Source organism: Asterias rubens, chromosome 15, assembly GCF_902459465.1.
Source record: "Asterias rubens chromosome 15, eAstRub1.3, whole genome shotgun sequence".
NCBI classification, from domain to species: Eukaryota; Metazoa; Echinodermata; class Asteroidea; order Forcipulatida; family Asteriidae; genus Asterias; species Asterias rubens.
The window spans coordinates 294,130-320,464 of NC_047076.1; the positions used below are offsets into that span (position 1 = coordinate 294,130).

Here is a 26,335-nt window from a genome sequence, read left to right on the forward strand (position 1 = left end):
GTTTACAACCATGTTCAAATTAAACAAGGGACCCCAGTAACTGAGATACAAACTGACATCTCCTAATGACAAGGAATGATTTATGAAGGCACAAAAAACCTGCTTGGAACAAAATAGTGCATAGAAAGATAAAAGTGGGAGATTGGCGGGAAAAAAACCTTAGTAGTCCAGGAGGGGAAATTAAAAGGTTTTGAACCATCTTCAAGGTCTGATGACAATCATGATTAATGGCCTCATTAAACTGCAATATTCTAGAGATTAATGCATCTTGTATTGAAGAGAAGTAATATAGAGAAACTGAGAGAAGGTTTCAATACAAAGTCAGCATCCCTTGAGGTTAAAAACAAACAAGAACAAAGATAAGAATAAAATGTCGTAACAAACATAACATTTTGAAAGTTCGTAATAATCATAGAAAATAATAATGGTGTCTTTTATTAAAGACTCAGCTCCCTGGGGAGTATACAGCCTGTTGTGCATCAAGGTAAATCAATCACAAGAACCGTCTCTACCCTCGCAGGAACCCATTTATACCCCTGGGTGGAGTGAAGCCATCATAGTAGAGAATCTTGTTCAAGGACACAAGTGTCATGACCAGGTTATGAACCCACCAGAAGTTAAGTGTGATTTACTATTAACTGGCATAACAAGCCACAAAGACTGTATGAGTTTGGAGAAAGTTTCTTGAGGAATAATTCAACATTGTTTGGTGTCAACTGAGCTTGTGTTTAGCATTGGGTATAAGTTACCTCTATCTTGGCTTTTGGAAGTTCCAGTGGATCCACTGAGTAAGGCGTATTGATGACCTCAGCCGTCGCTACCGATGAAATCACAAACCTTTCAAAATTCATCTGAAATAAAACAAAAAAAATAATCTTCAAAGATTTCAGGCTTTTTGAGGTAGAGAAAAATCTGTTCTTAAAGTCTGATAAAGCCTTATTGAAAAGTATTTTTAACTTAATAGATTTTAAATTTCCATCGAGGATAAAGAATATTAATTTTGGTTTTTACCCTTTATCCTTTTATCCTTACCAGGCTATCTCAGTGGTCTAGTTGGTAAGACATCTGCTAAAAGTGCAGAGGTCGTGGGTTTGAATCCCAACCTAGTGATATGCCGGTGATTTTTCACAGGACTCTGGAAGGTACTGATAGTACACAGCTGTGTATACAGTGCTAACACAAATCGGTTTAAGGGTAAAACCAAAGTTATTTAATTAATGAGGCAATATTTCATACCTGTACAAATGAATTATTCCATGATCTTGACCACAACTTGACGACTTCACTTTCACCTCCTTTAATTTCGTTGATGGTACATCTGATCTTAAGACAGAATCCCGTTGAGCAATCAATGTTCCCAGTTTGGCTAGAGGGTTCCTCAGCTTGCCTCTTGTTCCTAAACATAGTCGTGTTGTTGTCTTCTCTCCCAATGGACGCATTGATAAGCTGATTGGTCTCTTCAAGCTGTAAGAGTTAATAAATTTCACCATGAAGTTATTTGTTTGGTAATCACTTTTAACATAAATGGCAATATAAACTTTGGTCAGAAGTCTACAGCAGGTTTCGTATAAAGCATTTTGAGTAACATTTCACTTTGAAGTTATGTGGTTAGGTTTTTATTTTCCAAAATTTGAATCTTGGATGCGAACGTTTCTAGACGGGTTTCACATTTTGGCAAAATCTCAAAAATGCGATAACCTTTAGGAATAAAATATTCAGATGTTAGTTTTAATGAGTACATTTATAGAGGAATGAAATATTCAGATGTTAGTTTTAATGAGTACATTTATAGAGGAATGAAATATTCAGATGTTAGTTTTAATGAGTACATTTATAGAGGAATGAAATATTCAGATGTTAGTTTTAATGAGTACATTTATAGAGGAATGAAATATTCAGATGTTAGTTTTAATGAGTACATTTATAGAGGAATGAAATATTCAGATGTTAGTTTTAATGAGTACATTTATAGAGGAATGAATTATTCAGATGTTAGTTTTAATGAGTACATTTATAGAGGAATGAAATATTCAGATGTTAGTTTTAATGAGTACATTTATAGAGGAATGAAATATTCAGATGTTAGTTTTAATGAGTACATTTATAGAGGAATGAAATATTCAGATGTTAGTTTTAATGAGTACATTTATAGAGGGTTAGAACAATCGAGCAGTGCCAAAAGGACCAACTTTGGCTTTAAAGAGGGAAGAATCACATGTAAATACTAAGCAGTATTCATTTATTGATTCTGTTGTCAGGAAAGGGGAGGCGGGTGTTGAGTGACATTCAGAGAGAGATGTAGAAAGAATGACCTGATTACTGATTTGGTGAAGGGGGGGGGGGGTTGAGAATGAAGTCAGCTGAACTTTGTCGTGAAAGAAAAGACAAACTAAAAGCTCTATAAAAGATTTCTTTGTAAAAAAAGCTGTATTATAGAATTAGCTGATACAGGCTGCTTACCAACCCATAGGACAGAGTGTATAAATGCCAAAATTGTTAATTGTCTGACTTTTGGACCCTAGCAGAGTCTTTCTGGAATGCTAATTGACAACACAACAAACATGGAACAGGTATAAGTACATTTATACACATGTCCATGTGTGTTTAGTTAGGGTTAGGGTTAGGGTTAAGACTCTGCTAGTCCTGGGTTTAAATCCCACCCGAGTGATTTGCCTGTTATTTTTTTTCCACAGAACTCGGAAAAGTATACAGTTTTTACATACATCATTGTATAATTGGTAAAACCAAAATGAAGACTGTGCTAGAATCAAAACGTCAGACCAATAACTATTTTGTGCATTGTAATATCAAGGTAAAACACTTCACTCTGGGGGGAGGGGGGGGGGCAGCCGATATCGATGGGGGAGGGGGGGTATTGAGGAGGGCAAGAAGGAGAGGTTTACTTACAATAAGCTCCAGAGGATTAACCTTTCCAATGACATCACAGCTAATCCCTTGGCTGGGTTCAACTTTCATCAAATACAGGAGATAGTTGCCATTCTCATCGGTCATTGGCCATTGGATGTCAAACTTTGTTAATCCAGCATTACTAGGACCATTATTCCTGACCTACAAGAAACATTATAACAAACTTAGTAAACTTTGTTAATCCAGCGTTACTAGGACCATTATTCCTCACCTACAAGAAACATTATAACAACTCATTAAGGTCATGGGCCAAATGTCATAAAGGCTGTAAGCATAATAACTTGCTAAGCACAGAAAAGCACAGTATAGAAACAGGTTACCCGCCAAAACTACATTTAGTTTTCATTGTTGTGACTGGTGGCCCACTCAATGTTTGCTGAGCAAAGATATTTGCCAAGCAGTATTTTCTGCTTAACAGCTGAATGAAATTGGCCCTGATAGCTTCTTAATGAACAAATGAAGCAAAGTGTTGAAAATTTATTCCAGCAAGTAACAATGTTTGAAAACTTAGAAAAGAGGATTGTGTTTTATTACTTATTTAGAGAAGAAAGGGTTGGTTGGTAATAGACACAGGCGATACACTTAATTAACAACATTAACAAAACATGATGTTCAATAATAAAGCCTGGAGTAAAGTTGTTTTCAACTGTAATATCAATACTGCAATCTTGACATATAACTTCTAAGTGTTCTTCCCAACATTAAAAATGTCAATTATTTATAATGAATAATTGATTATCTTACCTCATAAACATGGATTACCAAAGGCCCTGCTTCACTGTCTTTAATAATCTCAGGATTAACAGCGCCCTCTGGAGAAAACGCTACCTGGGCTGGTATTGAACGCCTGATGGCAAAAAAAAACAATAAACAAATATATAAATATTATAAACAGAGGTAGTCAATTATCAAGCAAAATATAATTAACCAATTCAAAAGGTCCTTTTTTTCCTTCTTTTTTTCTACTAATTTTATTTCAATTATCTCCAAACGATAGCAAGAAACTGTCTAAAACAGAAAAGGATTACAGTCTTTATAAGTAAAAAAGAGCACAATACACACAAAAATGATGACTATATAAACAAATGATTACAACAATTCTAAAATGAGGATTGTGTAAACAAACCATGAAAAGATATATATATATAATCCAAAATCATTTAAAAATGTACCCAGTCAGTTTCCCTTGTGGTTTATCATTTGATATATATATATTTTTTTGTATTTTTTTGTATATATACATATTTTTTTTTTATGAAAGTTGCCAGACACACAAGGCCTGAAGGCCACTTCAAGGTGTGGGCTACAATTACTTTACTCCACAGGCCATTGCCACCTACTCCTGGGGCTGAAACAGGGTTACCCCTTTCACAGTCCATACGAATGTAGGCTTGGGTATCATCAATAACCCATAATACTGAAGATGATTTGTTTGAAAAGAAACAAGTTGTAATGAAGACTTACCCTAGGAGCACGAGATCTACTTTAGCTTGTACTGGGATAGTTACATTAAAATGGTTATCCATCATCGTTGAGTCTTCTGGATTTTCACTGAAAATAAAAAACTCTGATTACTCAAACATCGATAAGTTTAATAGATATTACTTTTGCATTGGGATAAAGGAAATAACATGTTTTTTTTTTTTTACAACAATGTGTAAGAAGTCCAGAGTTTTGTGAAAACAATCCACAGGCAAATCACTTGGGTGAGATAGCTCAGTTGGTAGAGCACCGGCATGTTAATCAGAGGTTTTTGGTTTAAATCCTGCTAGTAAATTTGTCCTTGTTCAACCCCAAATTCAACTAAAATTTACCCAATCAGTTTCCCTCGTTTGTTATTGTTTGACAACACCAAATAAAGTAATTTTGAAGTCAAGTTATACTTACCTTCCAGCTAACAGCGCGAGTGTTACAGATGATAAATCCCCACTCAGACCAAAACTAGAGAACTTCAACACAACGTTAACCTGAACAACAAACATACAACAAGAAATGCAAATCAGAGATGAGCAAATAATCTGTGCTGATGCAAGCAGGGAATTCCGTGCTTACATCAAGCATTAGCAGGGAATTCCGTGCTTACATCAAGCATTAGCAGGGAATTCCGTGCTTACATCAAGCATTAGCAGGGAATTCCGTGCTTACATCAAGCATTAGCAGGGAATTCCGTGCTTACATCAAGCATTAGCAGGGAATTCCGTGCTTACATCAAGCATTAGCAGGGAATTCCGTGCTTACATCAAGCATTAGCAGGGAATTCCGTGCTTACATCAAGCATTAGCAGGGAATTTCCTTGCTCACATCAAGCATTAGCAGGGAATTCCGTGCTTACATCAAGCATTAGCAGGGAATTCCGTGCTTACATCAAGCATTAGCAGGGAATTCCGTGCTTACATCAAGCATTAGCAGGGAATTCCGTGCTTACATCAAGCATTAGCAGGGAATTCCGTGCTTACATCAAGCATTAGCAGGGAATTCCGTGCTTACATCAAGCATTAGCAGGGAATTCCGTGCTTACATCAAGCATTAGCAGGGAATTCCGTGCTTACATCAAGCATTAGCAGGGAATTTGTGCGTGTGTACTCCCACCTTACTAGGCATTCTTGGCTTACACAGCTTGCGCAGCAATTTGGGCTTGCACAGTAAGCGGAGTTCTTAACTGCAGAACTCAGTGGTAAGCAGAACTCAGTGGTAAGCAGAACTCAGTGGTAAGCAGAGCCATGGAATAGGGCCCTGCATGTAAGGTAGACAAGTAACTATACTAGTCTTATAACAAGTTGACTGCTACCTGACTTGTCCAAGTCCTCTACTCGCACAATACTTCAACTACTAATTGACTTGCCCTAGTCCTCTATCCATTTAATACTTATGCTACTATTCGACTTGTTCTAGTCCTCTATTTACCTGAGACTTCCCCATGAGTGGGTTTCCAATATCACATGTGACTGTATTAAACTCATTCCGGCAAGTCACTGGATAATCCTATAAAAAAAAGTTAAAAACATCTAATATTTAATATTTAACCCAACCAGGAATGACAAGTACTTCTCGATTATGGCATTCTCTTCTTACATACTCAAGTCTTTACTTAAAGTCTTGCCAGAAAGTTTTTGTACAGTCTTAAGTCTTAAATTCACTCACAATAATTTCTAGATAAGTAAACCTTTAAGACACTCTTGATAAGACTCCTTCTTGAAGTACAAGACATTCTTACAGGATGTATTACCAGATCCTATGCACAAAGTCCTTTGGCGTTTCTATCACATTGGAATTTATTCTTAAGATCTATTTGTAATCTGCGATTCTCAGACTTTCAAATTCACTAATCATTGACTAACAATGAGAAGGACCATGTAGTGTTATGACGATAAAGAAAATGATTTGATACAACTGGGTCATTTAAGAAGTACTACTTTAAAGGATTTGGGTACTTTTTCAAAATGTCCATAGATTTACATTAAACTTACAGGGTTTGAAGATAATGATAGTGGAAAGCTTCCATTCAAATCTCACTTACTGAGGTGCTGTAGTTTTTGAGAAATGTGTAAAACAATGTCATGAAAATACGTTCGAAATGATTAAAATAATTTTCGTCTCATGAGACAAAAATTATTTGTATTACATTGTTTTACTCATTTCCCCAAAACTACAGCACCTCAGCACGTAATGTTTTCAGGGAAACTTTCTACTATCATTATCTTCAAACTGTTCAAGTTTAGTGTAAATCTGTGGACATTGTGTTTTGGGTCCTACAAAAGTTACATAGACCCTTTAATAATCACATGAATAATGTGGGATTATGAACTCAGCTTCCAAGCATCAGGTACAATAATCACAAAGACTCATTTAGAAACAAGTATAAGATTTATTAACTCAGTTTTACCGATGTATTTTAGTACTGTATACTCAGTATTTTTCCCAGAGTTCAGTGAGAAAAAAACCAGGCATATTACTCGGTGGGAGAGGAACCCACAACCTTTACCATTCTAGATGTTATTTAATATTGAATTATATACTTACTACTGCTTTGCGTTCTACTCCTACAAATTGAAGACTTGGTGGCGCTATGACTTGGATGGTTGCTAAGAAGGCAGCCTCTCCTTGATTATTCACAACAACGTTTAGATTTAATGATTCACTTCCACCAATCAGGAGAAAGCCTGGAGACCTGAAGAGTTAAAAGAGTACTGGTTACCAGCTAAGTTATCATGATACCTGCACAGAACAGTTATCAGCCAAGTTAGATTTAATGATTCACTTCCACCAATCAGGAGAAAGCCTGGAGACCTGAAGAGTTAAAAGAGTACTGGTTACCAGCTAAGTTATCATGATACCTGCACAGAACAGTTATCAGCCAAGTTAGATTTAATGATTCACTTCCACCAATCAGGAGAAAGCCTGGAGACCTGAAGAGTTAAAAGAGTACTGGTTACCAGCTAAGTTATCATGATACCTGCACAGAACGGTTATCAGCCAAGTTAGATTTAAATATTCACTTCCACCAATCAGGAGAAAGCCTGGAGACCTGAAGAGTTAAAAGAGTACTGGTTACCAGCTAAGTTATCATGAGACCTGCACAGAACAGTTATCAGCCAAGTTAGATTTAATGATTCACTTCCACCAATCAGGAGAAAGCCTGGAGACCTGAAGAGTTAAAAGAGTACTGGTTACCAGCTAAGTTATCATGAGACCTGCACAGAACGGTTATCAGCCAAGTTAGATTTAAAGATTCACTTCCAGCAATCAGGAGAAAGCCTGGAGACCTGAAGAGTTAAAAGAGTACTGGTTACCAGCTAAGTTATCATGATACCTGCACAGAACAGTTATCAGCCAAGTTAGATTTAATGATTCACTTCCACCAATCAGGAGAAAGCCTGGAGACCTGAAGAGTTAAAAGAGTACTGGTTACCAGCTAAGTTATCATGAGACCTGCACAGAACGGTTATCAGCCAAGTTAGATTTAAAGATTCACTTCCACCAATCAGGAGAAAGCCTGAAGACCTGAAGAGTTAAAAGAGTACTGGCTACCAGCTAAGTTATCATGAGACCTGCACAGAACGGTTATCAGCCTAGTTAGATTTAAATATTCACTTCCACCAATCAGGAGAAAGCCTGGAGACCTGAAGAGTTAAAAGAGTACTGGTTACCAGCGAAGTATAATCATCAGAAATCAGACTAAAAGTAGGAAGAATATCATAAGAGAATATCAAAGTCTTATAAAGTGCATGTCACTTATATACAATACAATGGGTTTTTATATAGCGCCATTTCATTTAGACCACAGCGCTTTAAACGAATAATAGCAATGCAGATAATACAACAAATGAACAATAAAGCAATAAACAGACACTAAGGGAAAAAGATGTTTTTTAAGTGCTTTCTTGAAAATAGGCAGTGACAAGGTACTCAAGGCTCTAAGTGTATTAACATTTTAACAGAAAGATGGGTTAAATTCTGAGACCCAAAGCAGCACCTTGTAAGGGTTTTTACAAGGTGCTACGGCGCATTCAGCAGCCACAGCCAGGAACATCCGGGCCAACCCCTTCCCCTTTTTGATAAGTGCACTGGGTTTTTTAATGTGTGTGACACATTAAGTACACGGCATTAGTGGTGAAGTGTCTTGCTTAAGGACACAGGTGTCATGACTGAGACTCAAATCCACACTCTGCTAATCAGACACACCAGAATTTGAACTCGCTGCTCTTAACCGCTCAGCCCACAACACTTCCACAAATCATATCATGCTAAGTCATGTAAGTGATGAATTTCTTGAGCCATGAACAGCAGTAATTTATTGACTTGACTTACGTTGTTGCTTGTACTGCTAGGTCCGGTATACAGATGTTCTCTTTGCAGTTATTATTCAGATACACCTAAGGAGGGGTTTCAAATCAAATGGTGAATTCTCAGCTTCGGAAACTTTGAAATTCCTTAAGAGGCAAAGTTTAAACTTGTTTAATATGCTATTAAAGCCCATTTATTATTCAAAAAAATCACCAAAGTCTCATGCTGTTTAAGTTTCTTAATGAAAGTAGGAGTTTATTAGAGACAAGTTTCTTCTCAAAAGTAAGTACACAGTGAGTTTGTATAGATTATTTTACCTGTTTCATTGAGCTAGACATAGAGTCCGTTTTCAGGAAAGGTTTCAGTTCATAAGGCTGGAACGCTGTTCCTTCTTCATTCAGACTATATTCATTAGTCACCGAGATTGGACGGAATTTATCTCGGATAACAGGCTAGAGGAACAAACAAATAACATTTCAGAAAGTTAACAAACCAGAAAATACATTTACTTCTTTCTTTTCCCTCATTTAGCAAAACAGATTTTCAAAGGTATATTTAAAATTTGAAAAACAACACTTAAATTAAAGCAACACTTAAATGTGAGAATTTTTTAAAAGGAGTCAGTAAAATAATGTTGCAATTTGGAATCTGAAAAAAAAAATATACATATATTACACTGAAATCTGCAAACCATCTCTACTTAAACAATTTGCTTTTCACTTGGTGAATTTATGATCAAATTGATATCTCTATCAAAGATTTCCATAAGTTTTCAAACTGATTAAAAGACTTTAAAAAAAAAACGCACCTTGACATACGCCAAGCTAGCTCGACACCAACTCTCATTTTTAGTAAGCGTCATCTCAAACATTTGTTCAGTAGTTCCAGGTGTGGCACCTCCAGCGAACAGCGCCCTCGGACTAGCTATTTGATACTCATCTAGTGAAAGTTTGTACATGACTTCTGCAGGGAGGATGGGGGAGACAAGGAAAATTGGAGGATGGGGGAGACAAGGAAAATTGTTGAAAAATGGAAGAGAATTTCTACAACTCTTACAATATCAAAGGAAAAAGAATAAATGGCCTGATGTTTTGAGCCTTAAAAGAGTCTTTTTCAAAGGCAAATTGACAACACAACAAACATGAATAGGTACCTAAGTGCTATTATAAGCTGTGAAGTGGAAATACATGAATAGACAGTGAGAGAGCATCAGAAAGCACACAGCATTTTACTCTTTACAATAACATACATTCTTACTACAGCAAACTACGCTGAAAGTACAGTCAGTATTATATCTGTTTTTGATGGAAAGTAAAACTGAAACAATTTGACTTCAATTAAGGCACATATCATTTGTGAAGATACAGTTTAGTCTGACAGCTTGACTTACTTGCAGTATCTGGAATGTGTCTTCCTGTATACGTAAAGCAAGTTGTAATTTCAAAACTGTAGAAGAAAAAAGACGAAAAGACGAAAAAAACAAAAAACAATGAGCACTAAGACTATACTTTCTTTTAAATAACACAAAATAATAACCAAGTGAATGACAAAATTTAATTTATAAAATATTAACATGTTGATTTTCTAAATTAAACAAGTTAGAGGAGAATGCTTATTTTTGTTTACTACCACATGTTAGAAAGTCTGCTTCAATCAAGCAATCAATTTACAAACGCTTTAAACAAATAAAATAAGTTGCTTTTTAGGAGATAATTTATTCAAATGACCTAAGTTTTGTACGTACCTTGTTACTTTGGATCCATCAGGGAGTGTGTACGTTTTATTATCTAAATTAATCCCCTCAGGACTGATGGACAAATCAGCTTTTAATAAAATGATCGGCCTTGCCCTGAGAACAAACCAAACATGGAGTAAATCATCAAATATATAAAAACCTAGCAGTAAATCTCTTTCCACTCATTGCGATGGCATTTAAGTCCAGGTTACTATGGCAACCTAGTCCATAGAGAATAACCTGTGATCCAACCTAAGGCTAAATACATACAGATGTGAATATGAATAATAAAAACCTCAAATATGAAATGAAATATAAGAAGCTATATTGAAGATGACCATATGTTATAACTCTCATTCTAACTAGGATTTATCATTGCCAAAGTTCCAATACGGAGACTGTAATTGTCATTTTTAAATTATAAAATTGAAATATGGTTCTCCATGTTGTTATTTGATATTGAAGGAATCATAAAAAAATGTTTAAAAATAGCTGAAAAATTTAATCAACACAATGATTCTGCAATTAGAAAGCCTTTTTTTTCACAGTAGTTGAGTGTTTGAAATCATATATGGAAAAGTGGATTAATTGATTCATACTAATTATCAGAAAAGAGTTGGTTTGGATGAGGCCCCCCTTTTTCCTAATCCCCCTAAATGAGCGATGATTTCAAAGGAGGCTAAAATATTTGTATTTATTTTTTATTTTTAAATGATTTTTGGGGTTGAGCAAAGACTTGACTAGAGTTTTATCGGAATTCTTCTAACTTGATTTTACCTTACAAGTACTGTAGTGTCGGAGTTCTGAGCACCAATTAAAATATCTGTGTGAAAAAAAGTCACAATTTCATCCATGATTAAAGATCTAATATGACGTTTAAATTGCACCTTTAAGCCAAAAAACAATTTGATATTTGCAAGAAAGTCACTGTCTCACTGTGATCCATTGAGATCTATGCATTGGTGTGTTCAATTTGTGTAGTAGGAAACATTGCTCCAAGCAAAGACAACTTTGACATCCGAATGGCATAGTAAAAGCTGAAATATAAACTGCTTCTTCAGCTTCTTCACGAAAAAAAAATCATCCAAATTCATAACAAAATAATCCTGATTTCAGATTTCAGATGAAAAATAAAGCAACACTGACCGAGTTCTTTGTACTCAGAAACTCTTTCCTTCTTTAAGGAAAGGAGGGCAATTTGTTATCAAAATTCATGAAGAAAAATCCTGGTTAGATGAAAAAACAGCAACACTGACCGAGTTCTTTCCTAATCTGTCAGCTTCAGGTGTTAGAAATCGGCAGAGTTTGATAAAACTCATTCTTTCTGACGGGAAAAAGGGAAATACTCTTGGGACTCATGGAGCAACAGAACAAAATGATTGGTTTTGATATTTACCAGGGTAATTATTCTTATCCATATCAAGTCCTCCTGCTAGCGAGAATCCAAATGTTGTAATATCCTTCAGGTTTAACCCGGCAGGAGTCAGAACCTGAAGGAGGAATAACAAAGTAACAAAGACAACTTGTCAACAAAAATTAAAATGCGTCCAAACCAAACATTGCAACTATTGATACTTCAGGTTTAACCCAGCAGGAGTAAGAACCTTCAAGAGAAATATTAAAGATCACTTGTCAACAAAATTATAAATGCGTCCAAACCAACATTGCAACAATTCATGCTCGAGAAATAACCCAGCAGGCATTTACTACCTTTAGGAGGAATAACAAAGAAACAAAGACAACTTGTCCAAATATAAATGTGTCACCCTGTCATCATTCATCGTTAAATAACACACTATTTAGCCCTCAGTCAAAATGGGAATCAAACTGTGAAATAACAAACTGTCATCCTTATCTAGACAGAGTTCTAGTCATCCTTCTTATAATCTCTCACAATGTGTGCTGAGATCCCACGAATACAGAAACAGAAACAGGCAAGAAAACAAAATCTATTTGGCCTTCCAATTTAATTTCAATTCAATTCAATCAGCTTTTATTTCCATATTGGTGACAAAGGAGAATAATAAACAAATTAGGTATAATTATTTCTGAGGTTTTGTTCACTCAAATTCTACATCATGTTAAAGACTAAAATGTGAAGGTACAGTGTACAGTGGTAGGAAGTTTAATGTGTATCAATGAATTCCTTGCAAATTACACAATTTCAATAAATATCAAGTTTTACAGAACCATCTCTAAATCATGATAAGGCACTAAAGAAGAGTAAAGCAGTTTGATTATGTAACGGTACCTGCTGTCGATTTCACCAAACTCTTCCTAACTTAGGATTAATCATAGGACTCGAGACGAGTTATATCCGTATCCAAAGACACTGAACCCATCCTAAGTTAGGACGGTTACTCGTTCTAACTCGAGATAAGATTAATCCTAGCATTTCGTGAAATCAGCTGCAGGGCTGATCTATAGAAGATGTGACCTATGTTTACATTCAAACTGCCCTCTGTTGACAAAACACTATAATACGTCATGTTTCGCCAGGCACCGAGTTGCGTAGTTATAGTAAGATTGCGTACACTTTCTAGCTGGCTGCCAAAACACAAAGGTTTTGCCCGGCGGTATGTGCGCGAATCATGTTATGGTTTTCGTGTGACATCAGAGGTCACATCGTCTATATACACATAGCTTTAAGGCTATTTAAAAACAAATTTGCTGATTTTTGAGAGGGCAAACAAATCAGAAATCAGACTAAAGTATTAATACTATAATGTGAGTTATTAACCTGCCAAGGTGTTAACTTGAGCCCATCTCGTCCTCCAATGTAGATATAAACTTCTCCACTTTGATCCTCACCATGGTAAGGTGCACTAAGAGCGATATCTGTCAGTTAATGGAATACAGGTAGCTATCAACACAATGTTTAGTTTGTTTATACAAACAGGGGCTTGTGACGACAGATTTCTGAAGCTTGTACTTCCCTGTACTAATCTTGGTCAAGATGTTTTTTTACTGTCCGAAGATTAAACAAAAATAACAATAATAATAATATGATATGAAAAGCCAAACATCTATGAATCAATTCTCTCCCTTAGACTATTGTTGGGATCAAGAGGCATGCGAAATTCAGACAATCTTTGACAAAACATTCTTTTTTCTTCAGTTTGGCGGAGTTTCATAAATAAAAGTTTCACAAAATAATAGTCTTTCCACAACTATCTTTGGAATATACACAACAAAATATGATTAGAGTTTAAGCTTATTTTGTACAAAATAAATGACAACTTTATCATTTATTTGTTTTCTATATTACCAGGACCCATTTTCATAGAGTGGCTTAAGCAGAAAGTATTGCTTAACAATTGTCTGCTAAGTAATAGTTAGCAGGCATCAGGATTATACTTTGAGAAATGGCATTTTGGCTGGTGACCAAATACTGGGAACCATTTAATTTTGTCGTGAAAAATTCAGTGTGAAAGTGCTTTACAACAGTAACAGCAAATTGAGAATATATGTAGATAATATTCATCATCATCATCAGGTCAAGCTTGCTCGACTTTCTTTGACACGTTTCTTCAATCTTTCTCTGTCGTTCATTGCATTTGGTAGATCTATGAATATTTTTTTCTTCTTGTAATATTACTTAACATAAACTGAGGCTCAACAAACTTTCAGTCAAATAGAGAGTGTTGTGATGCTCATAGCCAGCCTGTGGCTGTCTGACCCAGTTATTGCAAGCAGAAGTGAGCTGGCCCTCACGCCAAACAGTATAATAAAGACTCAACCAGCTCAACCAGGCAGTAACTTGGTTAGCATTCATAATTCATAATTCAAAGGCCTACTCTGATCAGTCTCCAATATGCTAGAACTACTAGGACCAAACATATCTGGGCCCAATTACTGCTTAGCAAATTTCTTTGCTAAGCAAAAAATAAGTGGGCACCAGTTTCAACAATGTAAACCTGATACAGACGTATCTGGGCCCAATTTCATTTCAGCAGAACTTATTTTTTTGCTTAGAAAATTCTAAGCAAAAAAACAAGTGGGCACTAGTTGCAACAATGAAACCGGGTACATAAGCTTTTAGTTCAAAAATAAATCTTCCTTTTTCTAGGGCTAAAAATCAAAAACAGACTATAAAAAGTCGAAAGAATTTCATGCACGAGTTCGATGATGCACAGTCAGCAGTCCTGACTGGTAAACTATTCCACACTTTCCCTACAGTAACTAAGAATGGACGTCATACAATGGAATAGTCTCCCATCCAATTACAGCCAACAATCAACATTAATTAACTTAAGACTGATTATGTAAATGATGTTTTGCCCTGACTGTTATGAGGAAGTGAGATTGTATCTTACCATTAAAGCCATCTTGGTTGATATCTCCAATAGATGCAATGGCTGTACCTAACCTGGACTGTGTCATCTGACCCGTAATAGTACTGGCTTCACTAAATTCAAGCTGCAACCAACAAATACAATAAATAGCAAACCTATTATTTTATAACATATGTTGGGTCCTTAAGTAAGAATATTTTATTACATATGTTGGGTCCTTAAGTAAGAATATTTTATTACATATGTTGGGTACTTAAAGCCATTGGACCCTTTCGGTAAACAGTGTTGTCCAAGGTCCACACTTTGTGTACCACAACTTCTATATCAAATAACAAACCTGTGAAAATTTAGGCTCAATCGGTCATCGGAGTCGGGAGTAAACAACGGAAAAACCCACCCTTGTTTCCGCGCGTTTCGCCGTGTCATGACATGTGTTTAAAATAAATCCGTAATTCTCGTTAACGAGAATTTATATTGTTTTGCTGTTTTCTCAAAAAGTAAAACATTTCATGGAATAATATTTCAAGAGAAGTCTTTCACCATTGCCTTCTGTAAACCCTGTAAGTTATTTGTAAATCTGTGAACTTTTATTTTTTTTTTCTGAACCGAAAGGGTCCAATGGCTTTAAGTAAGAATATTTTACAGAGGACTATTTTATTAAGTACAAGGACTGACCTCAGAATTAGGTTTTTTGTGACAAGGGTGTTTTTTCTTCCAATATTATCTTGCAATTTCGACAGCCAATTGATTTCAAATTTTCAATTTTTGTTTTAGTGCATATGTGGAGATACACCAAGTGAGAAAACTGGTCTTTGACAATTACCATAGTGTCCATTGTCTTTAAAGATGATATTGTTATTAACTTGACAATGTCATCTGTTGAATGCTGAAAAAGTCCTGCATTCCAAAGCTATAGAGTCTTTGATATCTTCCCCATAGGGTTTCTAAGTTGCGTTAGAATCAAGGTGTAAAATTACACAGATATTTCTTAATCAAACTCACATTTTCCTTTTGATAGAAGACATAAACTCTTCCCGCTTCCCATTTTTCTGCTGTGCTTCTGTAAGCATACATTGGTGCTCCTACAAGAACATCGTCAAACCTACAAAAAAAACACCATAACATTCAAAACTTGGAGAAATGTTTCTTTAAATGACACATTCTAAAATATCCTAACCCAATTTCAAAGAGCTGCATAAGTAAAAAATATTGATTGACACATTTCTGCTTAGCAGAAATGAGCAGGATACCAGTCATAAATTGTACATGTGACACGGTAGTTTGGCTGGTAACCTTATTCAAGTAAGCATAATTTTGTTTATGCTTAGCAGCTCTATGAAATTGGGCCCTGCTGTGTAAACCTGAATCTCAAAGGTACTTCAATTATATTCAAATCATGTCCAGTATTGCCACTATCACTATTTATTAGAGTAGTACAGCACTCCTCCATAGTGTACATGAAGCCTTATCAATCCATGCCAGTCCACAACATAATCTGAGTGGGTGGATGCAATTGAAATGAAGCAATACTCTGTAGCTCAAGGGTGCAAATTACCCAAGTTAGCCCATGATCAGGGAATTATACCAAATTTCATTTCGATTCAAATTTCACCCAAGCATATAACCAACCCCCCTCCTACTTCAAGATGATCTTTCCAACCACTTCATCCAGACAGCTAATTGTTTTTCCCCTCAGGGGGTTCACACCAAGGGGATCCAACATCAAAAAACATATTGTCCACTCCTTAAGATACAAACATCCTTGCTATAACCAAGAGGCCCTCAAGGGTGTTAAATTTCAGGAAGTAGAAAAGATACAATGACAATCTCAAACAACTTGGCTGACATTTATCGCTCCCCTGCGAGGATGAGAGTACAACTTCAGGCCAGTGATATTGCCTCTCCTATGCTCCTCAACATCTTTAAGTACGCTTACCCATCTCCATTGACATCCACGGCAGCAACGGAGTAACCAAAATAAGACGCCATCTGCTCACCCGTGAGCTCCGCTAGGATGTTGAGACCGGAATCAAAGATGGACACCTGTCGAGATGGTCATAGGGCGGAAATAAGAGTTAGAGAAGATTGGGAGGGGAATCCAGAGGGAGAGAAGGATCCTGATTAAGATGGAGAAAAATGACAAGAAAGAATCCAAGACATACAGAGTAATCACCCTTCATATCTTAGCTTACTTTCAATCTTAGCTAAACAAATTTAATTTAGCTCAATTTCAATCTTGGATTAACGAATAGCCCAGAATTAAACTAAGGTTTAAGAAAGAACCCAAGACGTACAGAGAAATACCCTTCATATCTTAGCTCAATTTCAATCTTAGCTTAATGAACAGCCAGAATTAAACCAATGTCTGCTCTGGTCATGACAATGGTCTCAATGCCCCTTGAAAATATTCTAATTAACTTGAAGATTTTCCAGAAGAGGTTCTCTTCACAAAATCAAAATGGCCTTGCCCTTTCAAAGATTAAATTTCAGGCCTGTTTGAGTTTCTATAGTGAGGTAGAAATTGAATGCTCCTTACATTTGACTTTAATTTAGTATTCCCAGAGGTTCATATTTTAATTTGACAATTTCATATCACAATGAGAACAAGCTCAGAGTAGAACTCGACCTCTGGTTTGCATTTGGTAAATAACGATGTTCATCTACACATGAATCAACATGAACATTTATAAAAAGACAAGTCAACTGTAAACAAATTCCTGCCTTCCTCAGTAACGACAATCCGAGTAGCTCTAATATTAAATATTCAACATCCTGATTAATTTATGCATCATATCCTTGTAGACGTACAAGATTAAATCACTTTCTAGTTAAATTATTGTTAGCAACATAAAAAATAATGTTGACTTAATATTTACTAATTTATAATTCAATGCATTTTTGATGACTGCAACCTTGAAGCAGTTTTTCAGCCAGTGTTTGCAATAAAAAAAAAAATTATGCATTGTACAAAATAAAGAACACATTTAAATTTATGAATGCATGACAAGGGAACGTTTAAACATAGCATCTGAGGGTAACTATGACAACCTATGCTTCAAGCACAAATGGTAAAGTTTCTATTGAGGCTGCTTAATTTGGGATGAAAAGCTAAATATGATGAAAATAGGAAGAGGGAGCCGTCTTCAATAAAAAGTACAGCAAACTCAGAAATCAACAAATCACAAAGGGTAATATCACAGTACATTTTGTACCTCTCAGCTTATTGCCTTTATGCATGCATTCTTGTTTACTCTAAATAAAAAGCACATTCCTGTGTAAGTATTGAGTGCAACTAAAGTGGATTTTGGCTCTCAGAGGTTATTATCCTGATCTCTATTTTCATGACCCCCCCCCCCCTTCCCCATGAGAAAAAGAAGAACAAATCAAAGAACTTATGGATTGTGCGTTACTGGCGTTCCTGTCTTGGTGTTTATACACACTACACAATGCAATTATGGAGGAAATGAATAGTGGACGAGGAAGTCATATTGTGGAGAGAGCTTTATTTGTCTTACTGTTTACACTCACTTTGCCTGTAAGATCGTTCCCACGTGGCGTACCGACGACGTATTCGGGTCGGCTGTCACCGGCGAATTCCCCAAGAGTTACCGAATAGCCTGCATAGAGTCAAGATGAAGAAAATTATTAGCAATTTATGATCAATGTCTGAATACTATTTGGTTTTTACCATACATCGATGTATGGTAAAAAAAAAAAAAAGTAGTATTCTTTGTCCTCGATGCAAATTTTCAAGTGTCTGAATGTTGGAAATAACTGCAATTTTGTTTAATGGAAAAAAACAAAATTGCAATTAAGGTAAAAAAGTTGAATCTGTTCATGAAATAACAACAGGGAAACTCACACAAATAATGCAAGATCATAAAACTTTCAATTGTAAATGTCAAAACAGATCTGAGTAATTCCTTCAACAGAAAAAATAAAATTCTGTTTGTCGTTACTTCTTTACCAAACACAGTTTAAAATTTACTTGAGCTGTTTGGGAATTGTTCAAGACCAGAAATCTCACTTGGTGTATCCCAACAAGCAATATGTTCAAAATAACAAACCTGTGAAAATATGGGCTCAATTGGTCATTGAGCTTGCAAGAAATTAAAAAAAGCAACACCCTAATTGCACAAATGTTTGTGCTTTCAGAAGCATTACAAAGTCTCTCTCAATCTACAATACTTCAGAGGGAGTCATTTCATACAATCGTTTTGTACTATCAACAGCTCTCCATTGCTCCTTACCAAGTATGTTTTTATGCTAATATATAATTTGAGTAATTACCAAACTTGTCCAGTGTCTTTAAGCCCGGCTCATACTTCCTGCGAATGCGAAGCGAATCTTTACGTCACAAATTCGCAACGAACAATTCGCAGCAGTTGAACACTGCTCTACTCCCATTGCGAAAATCGCTGCGAAAGAAGTGTGTGACGTCAAATTCACGTCAAATTCGCTTCGCATTCGCAGGAAGTATGAACCGGGCTTTAACCAGGTAACTGGATACTCACTTGGTCATACTGCCTCATCAGTCAATATCATCTTACAATATCCCTTAACACAACCGACTTCCTTTATCTAAATAAAGCATTTAATTCAACTCTACCACAAAACAACTGAGACCATTTAGTAACAAGCATCTACAATATTTCTGGCTGCAATAAATATCACTTTAAAAAAATAAAATAAAAATAGTTAATGGTCTGACGTTTCGACCCCAGCAGAGTCTTTCTCGAAGGCTAAATGACAACACAACAAACATGAACAGGTAACTAAGTGAAACCTTCACTGCTTATGTTTGTTGTGTTGTCATTTAGCCTTCGAGAAAGACTCTGCTAGGGTCGAAACGTCAGGCCATTAACTATTTTTTGCATTTATACTCTCTGTCTATTTGGTTGGTAAGTTGTTTGCAACAGCTAATTTTATTTTCTTAAAAAAAAACACGTCACAAAACCCCTAAAACAAGAAGATGAATTCAAATAAAATACCACACCATTGTTCTAAACCAAGTAGTCTGATTCTATTTCCCTGCATGTCAACTGTAGATTTTTCAATATTTTATTTATATTTTCTATGCAAGTCCCCAGACACACAAGGCCTAAAGACCATTTCAAGGTGTGGGCTACAAATCAACTATTTTTCCAGGGGCCGTTGCCACCTACTCCTGGGGCTGAAACAGGGTTACTCCCTTTACTGTTCATAATACCGGTATGTAGGCTTGTGTATCATCCATCAGAAGCCTGGCTGGTAGAGCAGAAAGCACTACCTCCCGAAAATTAACATACATGTACATACAAATATTCTACACAGCTTGAAATGTGAACAAATAAAACTAAACGTGAGTTGAGTACTGCTATCAATGAACCCCACCCCTCAAATCAAGGGACCCTCATCCATCTACATCAATAAACTCGGAAAGTCTTGCGCGTATTCCATTATTGGGAACCGTTCAAGTTTACCTTAATGCATTAAAGCAATGTGCATGGGACCAAAATGGTCCCAAAAGTGTTTGAAAATATGCACAACTTGCCAGTCTATTTATGTGCAGAACTTAATTTGAGCAAAATAAAAGTAAAAGAAGATGGAACAACTGATGCATGAATATTTATATTGAATTTAGACACAGTACCTAGAGAGTGGTGTATTGTGTTTCAGAGTGATTGATATTATACATTTTCACTTGGATGATTAGACTAATATTTCAGTTACCAAAGTGTTGATACCTTTTTGGTAAGTTGATAAGTTTTGGCCATGACATGAATCCCTACTCACTGTGAATGAAGATGTATGTAATATAATTTACCTCTAGAAGTTTCAGCTTCATTAGTCGCCAAGTGTTTGAGAAAAATCACAGAGCAATGTTTTCAGGAGAGTAGCATAAATACACTGCACATGCTCCTCAGCAAGGGAAGCTTTCTACCATCATTATCTTCATATCATGAAAGTTTAACGTAAATCTGTGGACATTGTGTTTTGATTCGTACAAAAAATAGCCAAACCCTTTAAAGTCACCTGCAAATAGAATTGTTTTTCTTTCAAACATAAGAGTCTTTCAAACATAAGAGTATAATGCTTACGAACAATAAAACATTTTTTTTAGTAATTGTTTGTCACAATTTATATGTTGAAAAAATATATAAAGTTGTTTGGGGGGGCTGACTCCGCCTACCCCTTTTGTGACGTCAATCGAGGCAGACTTTGCCTGCAATGCGTATAGTAAACACACGTGCAAAGTACATGTACGTCCAAGTCGTGAGTTGGTACATTTCAAAAAGTGTTTTTCTGCATTCAGCAGCAATACACCTGGTTGGCATTGCCGGAAAAAAACAAAACGTACAAACTCACGACTTGGTCCGTACATGTACTTTGCAATTATGTTTACTCTACGCATTACAGGCAAAGTCCATCTCGATGACGTCACGAACAGCGCCCTCTCGGGTCGGGGTCTACTCTTAAACTTGTAAATAACGTAATAACTGATTTTTTAAAACCTTAGTTAACTGTTTATTCACATTCCACTCATCAAACACATATATAAGTGACAAAAGCTTTATTTTGAAAAAATACCACTTCCAGGTGACTTCAAACAGTACTTGCAAATATCTCAAGAATAGGGGACATATTACTCTTGGCAAAACATAACTGAACAATCTTAATCAATAGCAAACAAATTGAGAGGAGGTATAAAAATGTATTTACATTAGGGACTATGTTGATCAAATAAGAGATGATGTAGGTATTGCAACAAAAACTGATTGTCAAATAACAACTGAAACCGAATACAGCTTACTATTATTTCATTGTTGTTACTTGGCTTACTAGACTTTCTAAAGGTCTGTATTAATGAAAAGGTTCAGCACATGTCTCATGATATTCAATGCGTCTGACATTTCTAAAGCCATTTGCATTTTGTCTACAGGGCAATATAAGACTGCAATGTTAATCCAACAACGCCTACAGCAACAATGTTTGCATTCTTGAATCATTTTACAAATATTCTGATATTTTATCCCCAAGTACTTGAAGACCAAACATGGAGCATCAAGTCACAAACTGAGACCTACAAACACTAATGATGAATGCTTAAACAATGTTAAGACTTGACTCATCTCTTCTGAGAATGAAATTCTGCATAAATAAATCTCCTCATTTACCTCCTTTATTAAAGAACAAAACATCTTCAAACTTCCCTCTGCCTGTCCCCTCTCCCTGCCCCTTCTCCCTGCCCCTTCACCCACCTTTTAACATCGTCTTATCATAGTCTCCTATGATAATAAGAGCAATAAACTCCAAACGAGAAACTATTTTTAAATAATATCAAACATGACATTTCAGACAGAAATATTTCAAGGGATGTTTTCTACTATCATCATCATTAGAGTGTGTAAGATTTATGTAAATCTGTGATCTTAGACAAGTTCCTTTAAGGAGCCCAAAATGATTATCTGTTATTGGTTAGCAAACTCTGCACTATAGCAACATGAGACGACACCCAATCTATTATCTCTATATGGCCTTGAATGACAGTTGTAAAGCATCGGAAATGTCAGCAATAACAAAAAATGCATGACAGACAACTAGTCAATATTATGTAAAGGTCTATGAGGCTCATCCACGATGCATGATTTATATATAGCACTGTGGATGCCCGCACAAGAGGTGTACACATCAGGTAAAGACAAGATTGTTGTCATTTATGTTAGTTTTCCATCTACGGATAAATATTATTTGTTTTTACCCTGATGTGTATGGAAGTACTGGGTCAGTACTTTCCAGAGTGCTGTGGAAACAATCCACAGGCAAATAACTTGGGTGGGATTTGAACCCACAACCTTTGCATTGCTAGAGTAGATGTCTTACCACTAGATCACCAAGCTGGCTAGAAGCAGTTTGAAGCAATAGTATTTACAAAACTCTTGACAACACACCTCTTCCATGTAGTACTACTTCCCTGTATAGTGAACTTAAGCCCTTTTCTTTTCCCTTTCAAACATTGTGTAAGGACTACCTTCTCCGATCAGTTGTATGTTTTGTATTATTAATTTGGGTAAACGCTGTGATTTAGTGTACTATGGAGAGCGACTAAACACTAGTTATGATTATTATTAGTTTTGCCTACCTTTGGGGAGATACTTCTCAATGTTTATGCTTACCTCTATAACTATCGTCAAACTCAGGAGACAATTCCCCAGTGCTGGCCGGTAGATCATTGGTTGTAAGATTCTGGACATAAATCTGACCTATAAGTAAGAAGTAGGTCAAGAAAGTCACATTAATTCATTAAGATTGGACAGGTTCAATCCAAGGGAAGATTGAACGGGTTTAATCCGAGGGAAATCTTAGACTGATCTAGAGAGGAAATAGAATAATAATTATTAGATTTCCCACATTTGTTATTAATTAGATGCTCCATCTTAAAATAGCACCATGACAAACACGACAGAGAATGCTGATAAAACTGAGACAATAACATCTATAAGAAAGGTCTCTTTCTTATCTCTCAAAAACAGTGCGCTGCAAGAAGAAAATTCCTTTTCTACAAACCCAAGAGGACTATACTTAATGAGTCAGACAGATAGGGCTAAGAATCTGACAAACAAATTAAGCTTCAGAGGGTTTTGTAAAAACTCTTTTTCTGCTGAACGTAACATTTTGAAATCAAGCACAGCAAATAAACAAGACAACTCATACAAATAAAAGCCTCAAGCTGTATTATAAAACTAAAACAAAAAACTGTTCACAATTTGACAACATGGATCCAGTAAATTTCACACAAGCAATAAATCTTGGGACAGAGAAAAACAGATTCAAAGTGTGGTCATAATTCATACATATTCAGAAACTGTTAAAATATAATTTTATTGCAACATCGTTTATTAGTCATAAATCAAATATTCTTTTTTAAACTATTCTCATCTACACTCAAATAACTTTTTTTAAATCCAGTAGCTAATACTACTGACACCATACAGTTTGACCTGAGATTAACCTCTGACCTAAGGTCACTGTTCCATATACATGTAGTTGACACCCATCTGTGATTTTCAATTTAACTCAGTTAACAATCTGATCATCAATCAGTGTGACCTCGGTAAACTATCCACTACATACAAGACATACTTCATAAAACAAGTAGAATACAAATGGAATTCAATCTACACAATAAAACCACCTCTTCAGTTATTAGAGCCATGACCTCTGTTGACCCAGCCTTGGTTTTGCGACCCTTTTAAAACACACTCAAATTGTCAGATTGAAGCATCCCTGACTCAGAGAGACTGACCTTGCATTAACAATAATAAACTTATAGTATCTGACAATGTGTAGAAACTTGCTGTAGTTATCTACTGACAGCTTCAAGAACCTTCAAAAGTATGAACAAAGACAAAGGACCTTCAAGCAGTAATTCCTCCCAGAATGACTGAGTTTAGTTAAAGATGATTAAATTCTAGAAAATACAACAATTGGTTGGGTCTCCACATGGAGGTAGTACATGTAGTAGGCTGGTCACCATACAGGACTGAGGTGTTTGTTAAAGGCAAAGTATGCCTTTGGTTTGGGATGCATTCAATTGTTTTAATCCTTAATGTAATAAACAATAAAACTAATAACATGTGAAAATGTCATTTCCAAAAGTGGTAGCATCTTTGATATATTGCCAAAAATCTAGAGCTTCTATACATGTATGTCCACGCAGGAAGAATAACCCGTAGTTGGAAAACACAATCTGAGAAACATTTTATCTCAGATTTAAATGTTCTTTAATCACTATCTCATATCCTTGAAGAAGGGAGATGTTTCTCAAGCTACTAGCAGTGCTTCTTACAAAGTCGGTTTTTATGCTCATTAATTTGTGGAGCAATCACCAAAGGAATAGGCCTACACATTAACCAATTTTACAAAACAGAACTCTTGGCTGGGTCCCCATCTTAGAAAAAACCCTACACAGATCAGTTTCAATGCTGGAAATAAAGACCAAGGTGTTCAGACCCAAGGAGCAACTATTCCTAGCCAATGATTCGTCATCGATCAAGCAGCAATGCTTAATGATGACATCTTAACAATATGAACAGGAAACATTCCCAAACCTTCAAGATTTATTTGCACAGTACATTGCCCAGAGAGCACTGGAGGAAAAACCCATCAATATCCAGAAGACAGAAACCAAGTGCAGTATTTTATCACCCTGTTGTTGACTGAAGATGAAATTGTAATAGAATATGAGCAGTTAGATGCTACCTCTAACATGAAATAATGCTTCTTCAGTTTCGTTGTCTGCAGAAACTTTTTTTAAGGAGCAGAAAGCATATAATATGCACATACCCAAATTTCTATAAAAACTGTCAGAACAGTAAATAATAATAATTGTTATTTAAAAAGATACTTCTAAAGCCCCAAATTTGATAATAGCATCAAAGCACTTAATACAACCTTAAGTAAAATGCAATCCACCCAACAAAAGTAATAATTCCCTTGATATGCATACGCCACTATCACTAAGGAAAAACAATTGAAACCAACCAGAGGAGTGTGCGCTCAACGCACCCACCTATCAGCCAATGAGAGGTCTTCCTTTGCCCACAGTGAGAGCACTCTTTAAGAGTGTGATGACCTAATGCAAGGAGGTCTATTATTAGCCTGTCCCTCTAACATCACATTGAGGCTAGATACCAGCCTCCAGTCCCTGGCAGAATCTTGCCATATTTACCTTTGACCTCTGCACAGGCTGGTCTAGTTTATGCGCAGAGCGCCATCCTATGAAAAACACGCCAAGCAATGCATACAATTTGTATGGATATTGCAGTATGCAAACAGAATTATGGGTACTCTCATTTCACGCATTGTGCATTTAACGCATTACGCACATTGGACAAATTCCGGCCGTACACGTCATTTGCATATTCTGATTCAATCAAATCACTGGGTTCGTAAGACTGATGCCTTTAAAACTTTATAAATTTACTCTATTTCTGAAACCTTGAATTCATCAATGAAATCTATCATCAAGTTCAGAACACTTGTTGCATATAAATGTAGAAAAGGGTTTCAATTAATTTCCCAAAAGATGGTTAAACAAACTTGTTTATTTTCTGTGTTTACCGACAGGTTAAACACATGTCTACAGAGTGCTATGGAGAGCCACTTGTCACTACTGTGTAGGACTTACTGTTTTTACCTCACAAGCATAATGTGTGCTTGAATATGCACATATCCGGCTGTAAACCCAAACCATGAACAGTACTCAGTTGTAAGGACCACACATGGGTATTGGTTGCGGTTTGTGACTAAGATGTCGCTAGCTGCTTGAATAGTAAGAGGTAATTAAAGAAGGGAGACATTTCTTCAAGATGATACAGTATAAATCAGTCCAATCTACAAGAAGCCAACATAAATGTGACTTGGTCATCATATCAGGTTCCGAAGTTTGAGAGAAAATGGCTTGAGTGGTTGGTTTTATTGTATTCTCACTAAAGATGCCTGCTAGCAATTATTTATCATAATCAGTCATCATTTCTTAAAGATGAGGAGAGCACTTAAAGAGACAAGATGTCTTATAGAGATTGATCCTGCATAAACTTTACATATAGAA

General features: G+C 36.0%; 1 protein-coding gene across 1 annotated transcript in view; it reads right to left on the reverse strand.

Annotated features, from left to right (window-relative positions):
* Positions 1-26,335, reverse strand: part of LOC117299879 (integrin alpha-8-like) — a 75,402-nt gene that overhangs the window by 3,545 nt on the left and 45,522 nt on the right. Inside the window, exons 7-27 of the mRNA XM_033783465.1 lie at positions 22,899-22,985; positions 18,271-18,359; positions 16,679-16,785; positions 15,745-15,844; positions 14,764-14,866; positions 13,188-13,285; positions 11,844-11,937; positions 11,225-11,270; positions 10,457-10,561; positions 10,103-10,158; positions 9,521-9,675; positions 9,030-9,164; positions 8,737-8,801; positions 6,949-7,096; positions 5,833-5,910; positions 4,816-4,895; positions 4,393-4,479; positions 3,673-3,775; positions 2,908-3,069; positions 1,237-1,464; positions 750-851 (exon numbers count right to left, since the gene is read on the reverse strand). Of these exons, the coding sequence (XP_033639356.1) occupies positions 750-851; positions 1,237-1,464; positions 2,908-3,069; positions 3,673-3,775; positions 4,393-4,479; positions 4,816-4,895; positions 5,833-5,910; positions 6,949-7,096; positions 8,737-8,801; positions 9,030-9,164; positions 9,521-9,675; positions 10,103-10,158; positions 10,457-10,561; positions 11,225-11,270; positions 11,844-11,937; positions 13,188-13,285; positions 14,764-14,866; positions 15,745-15,844; positions 16,679-16,785; positions 18,271-18,359; positions 22,899-22,985 (2,228 nt within the window). The remainder of the gene's footprint in view (positions 1-749; positions 852-1,236; positions 1,465-2,907; positions 3,070-3,672; positions 3,776-4,392; positions 4,480-4,815; positions 4,896-5,832; positions 5,911-6,948; positions 7,097-8,736; positions 8,802-9,029; positions 9,165-9,520; positions 9,676-10,102; positions 10,159-10,456; positions 10,562-11,224; positions 11,271-11,843; positions 11,938-13,187; positions 13,286-14,763; positions 14,867-15,744; positions 15,845-16,678; positions 16,786-18,270; positions 18,360-22,898; positions 22,986-26,335) is intronic.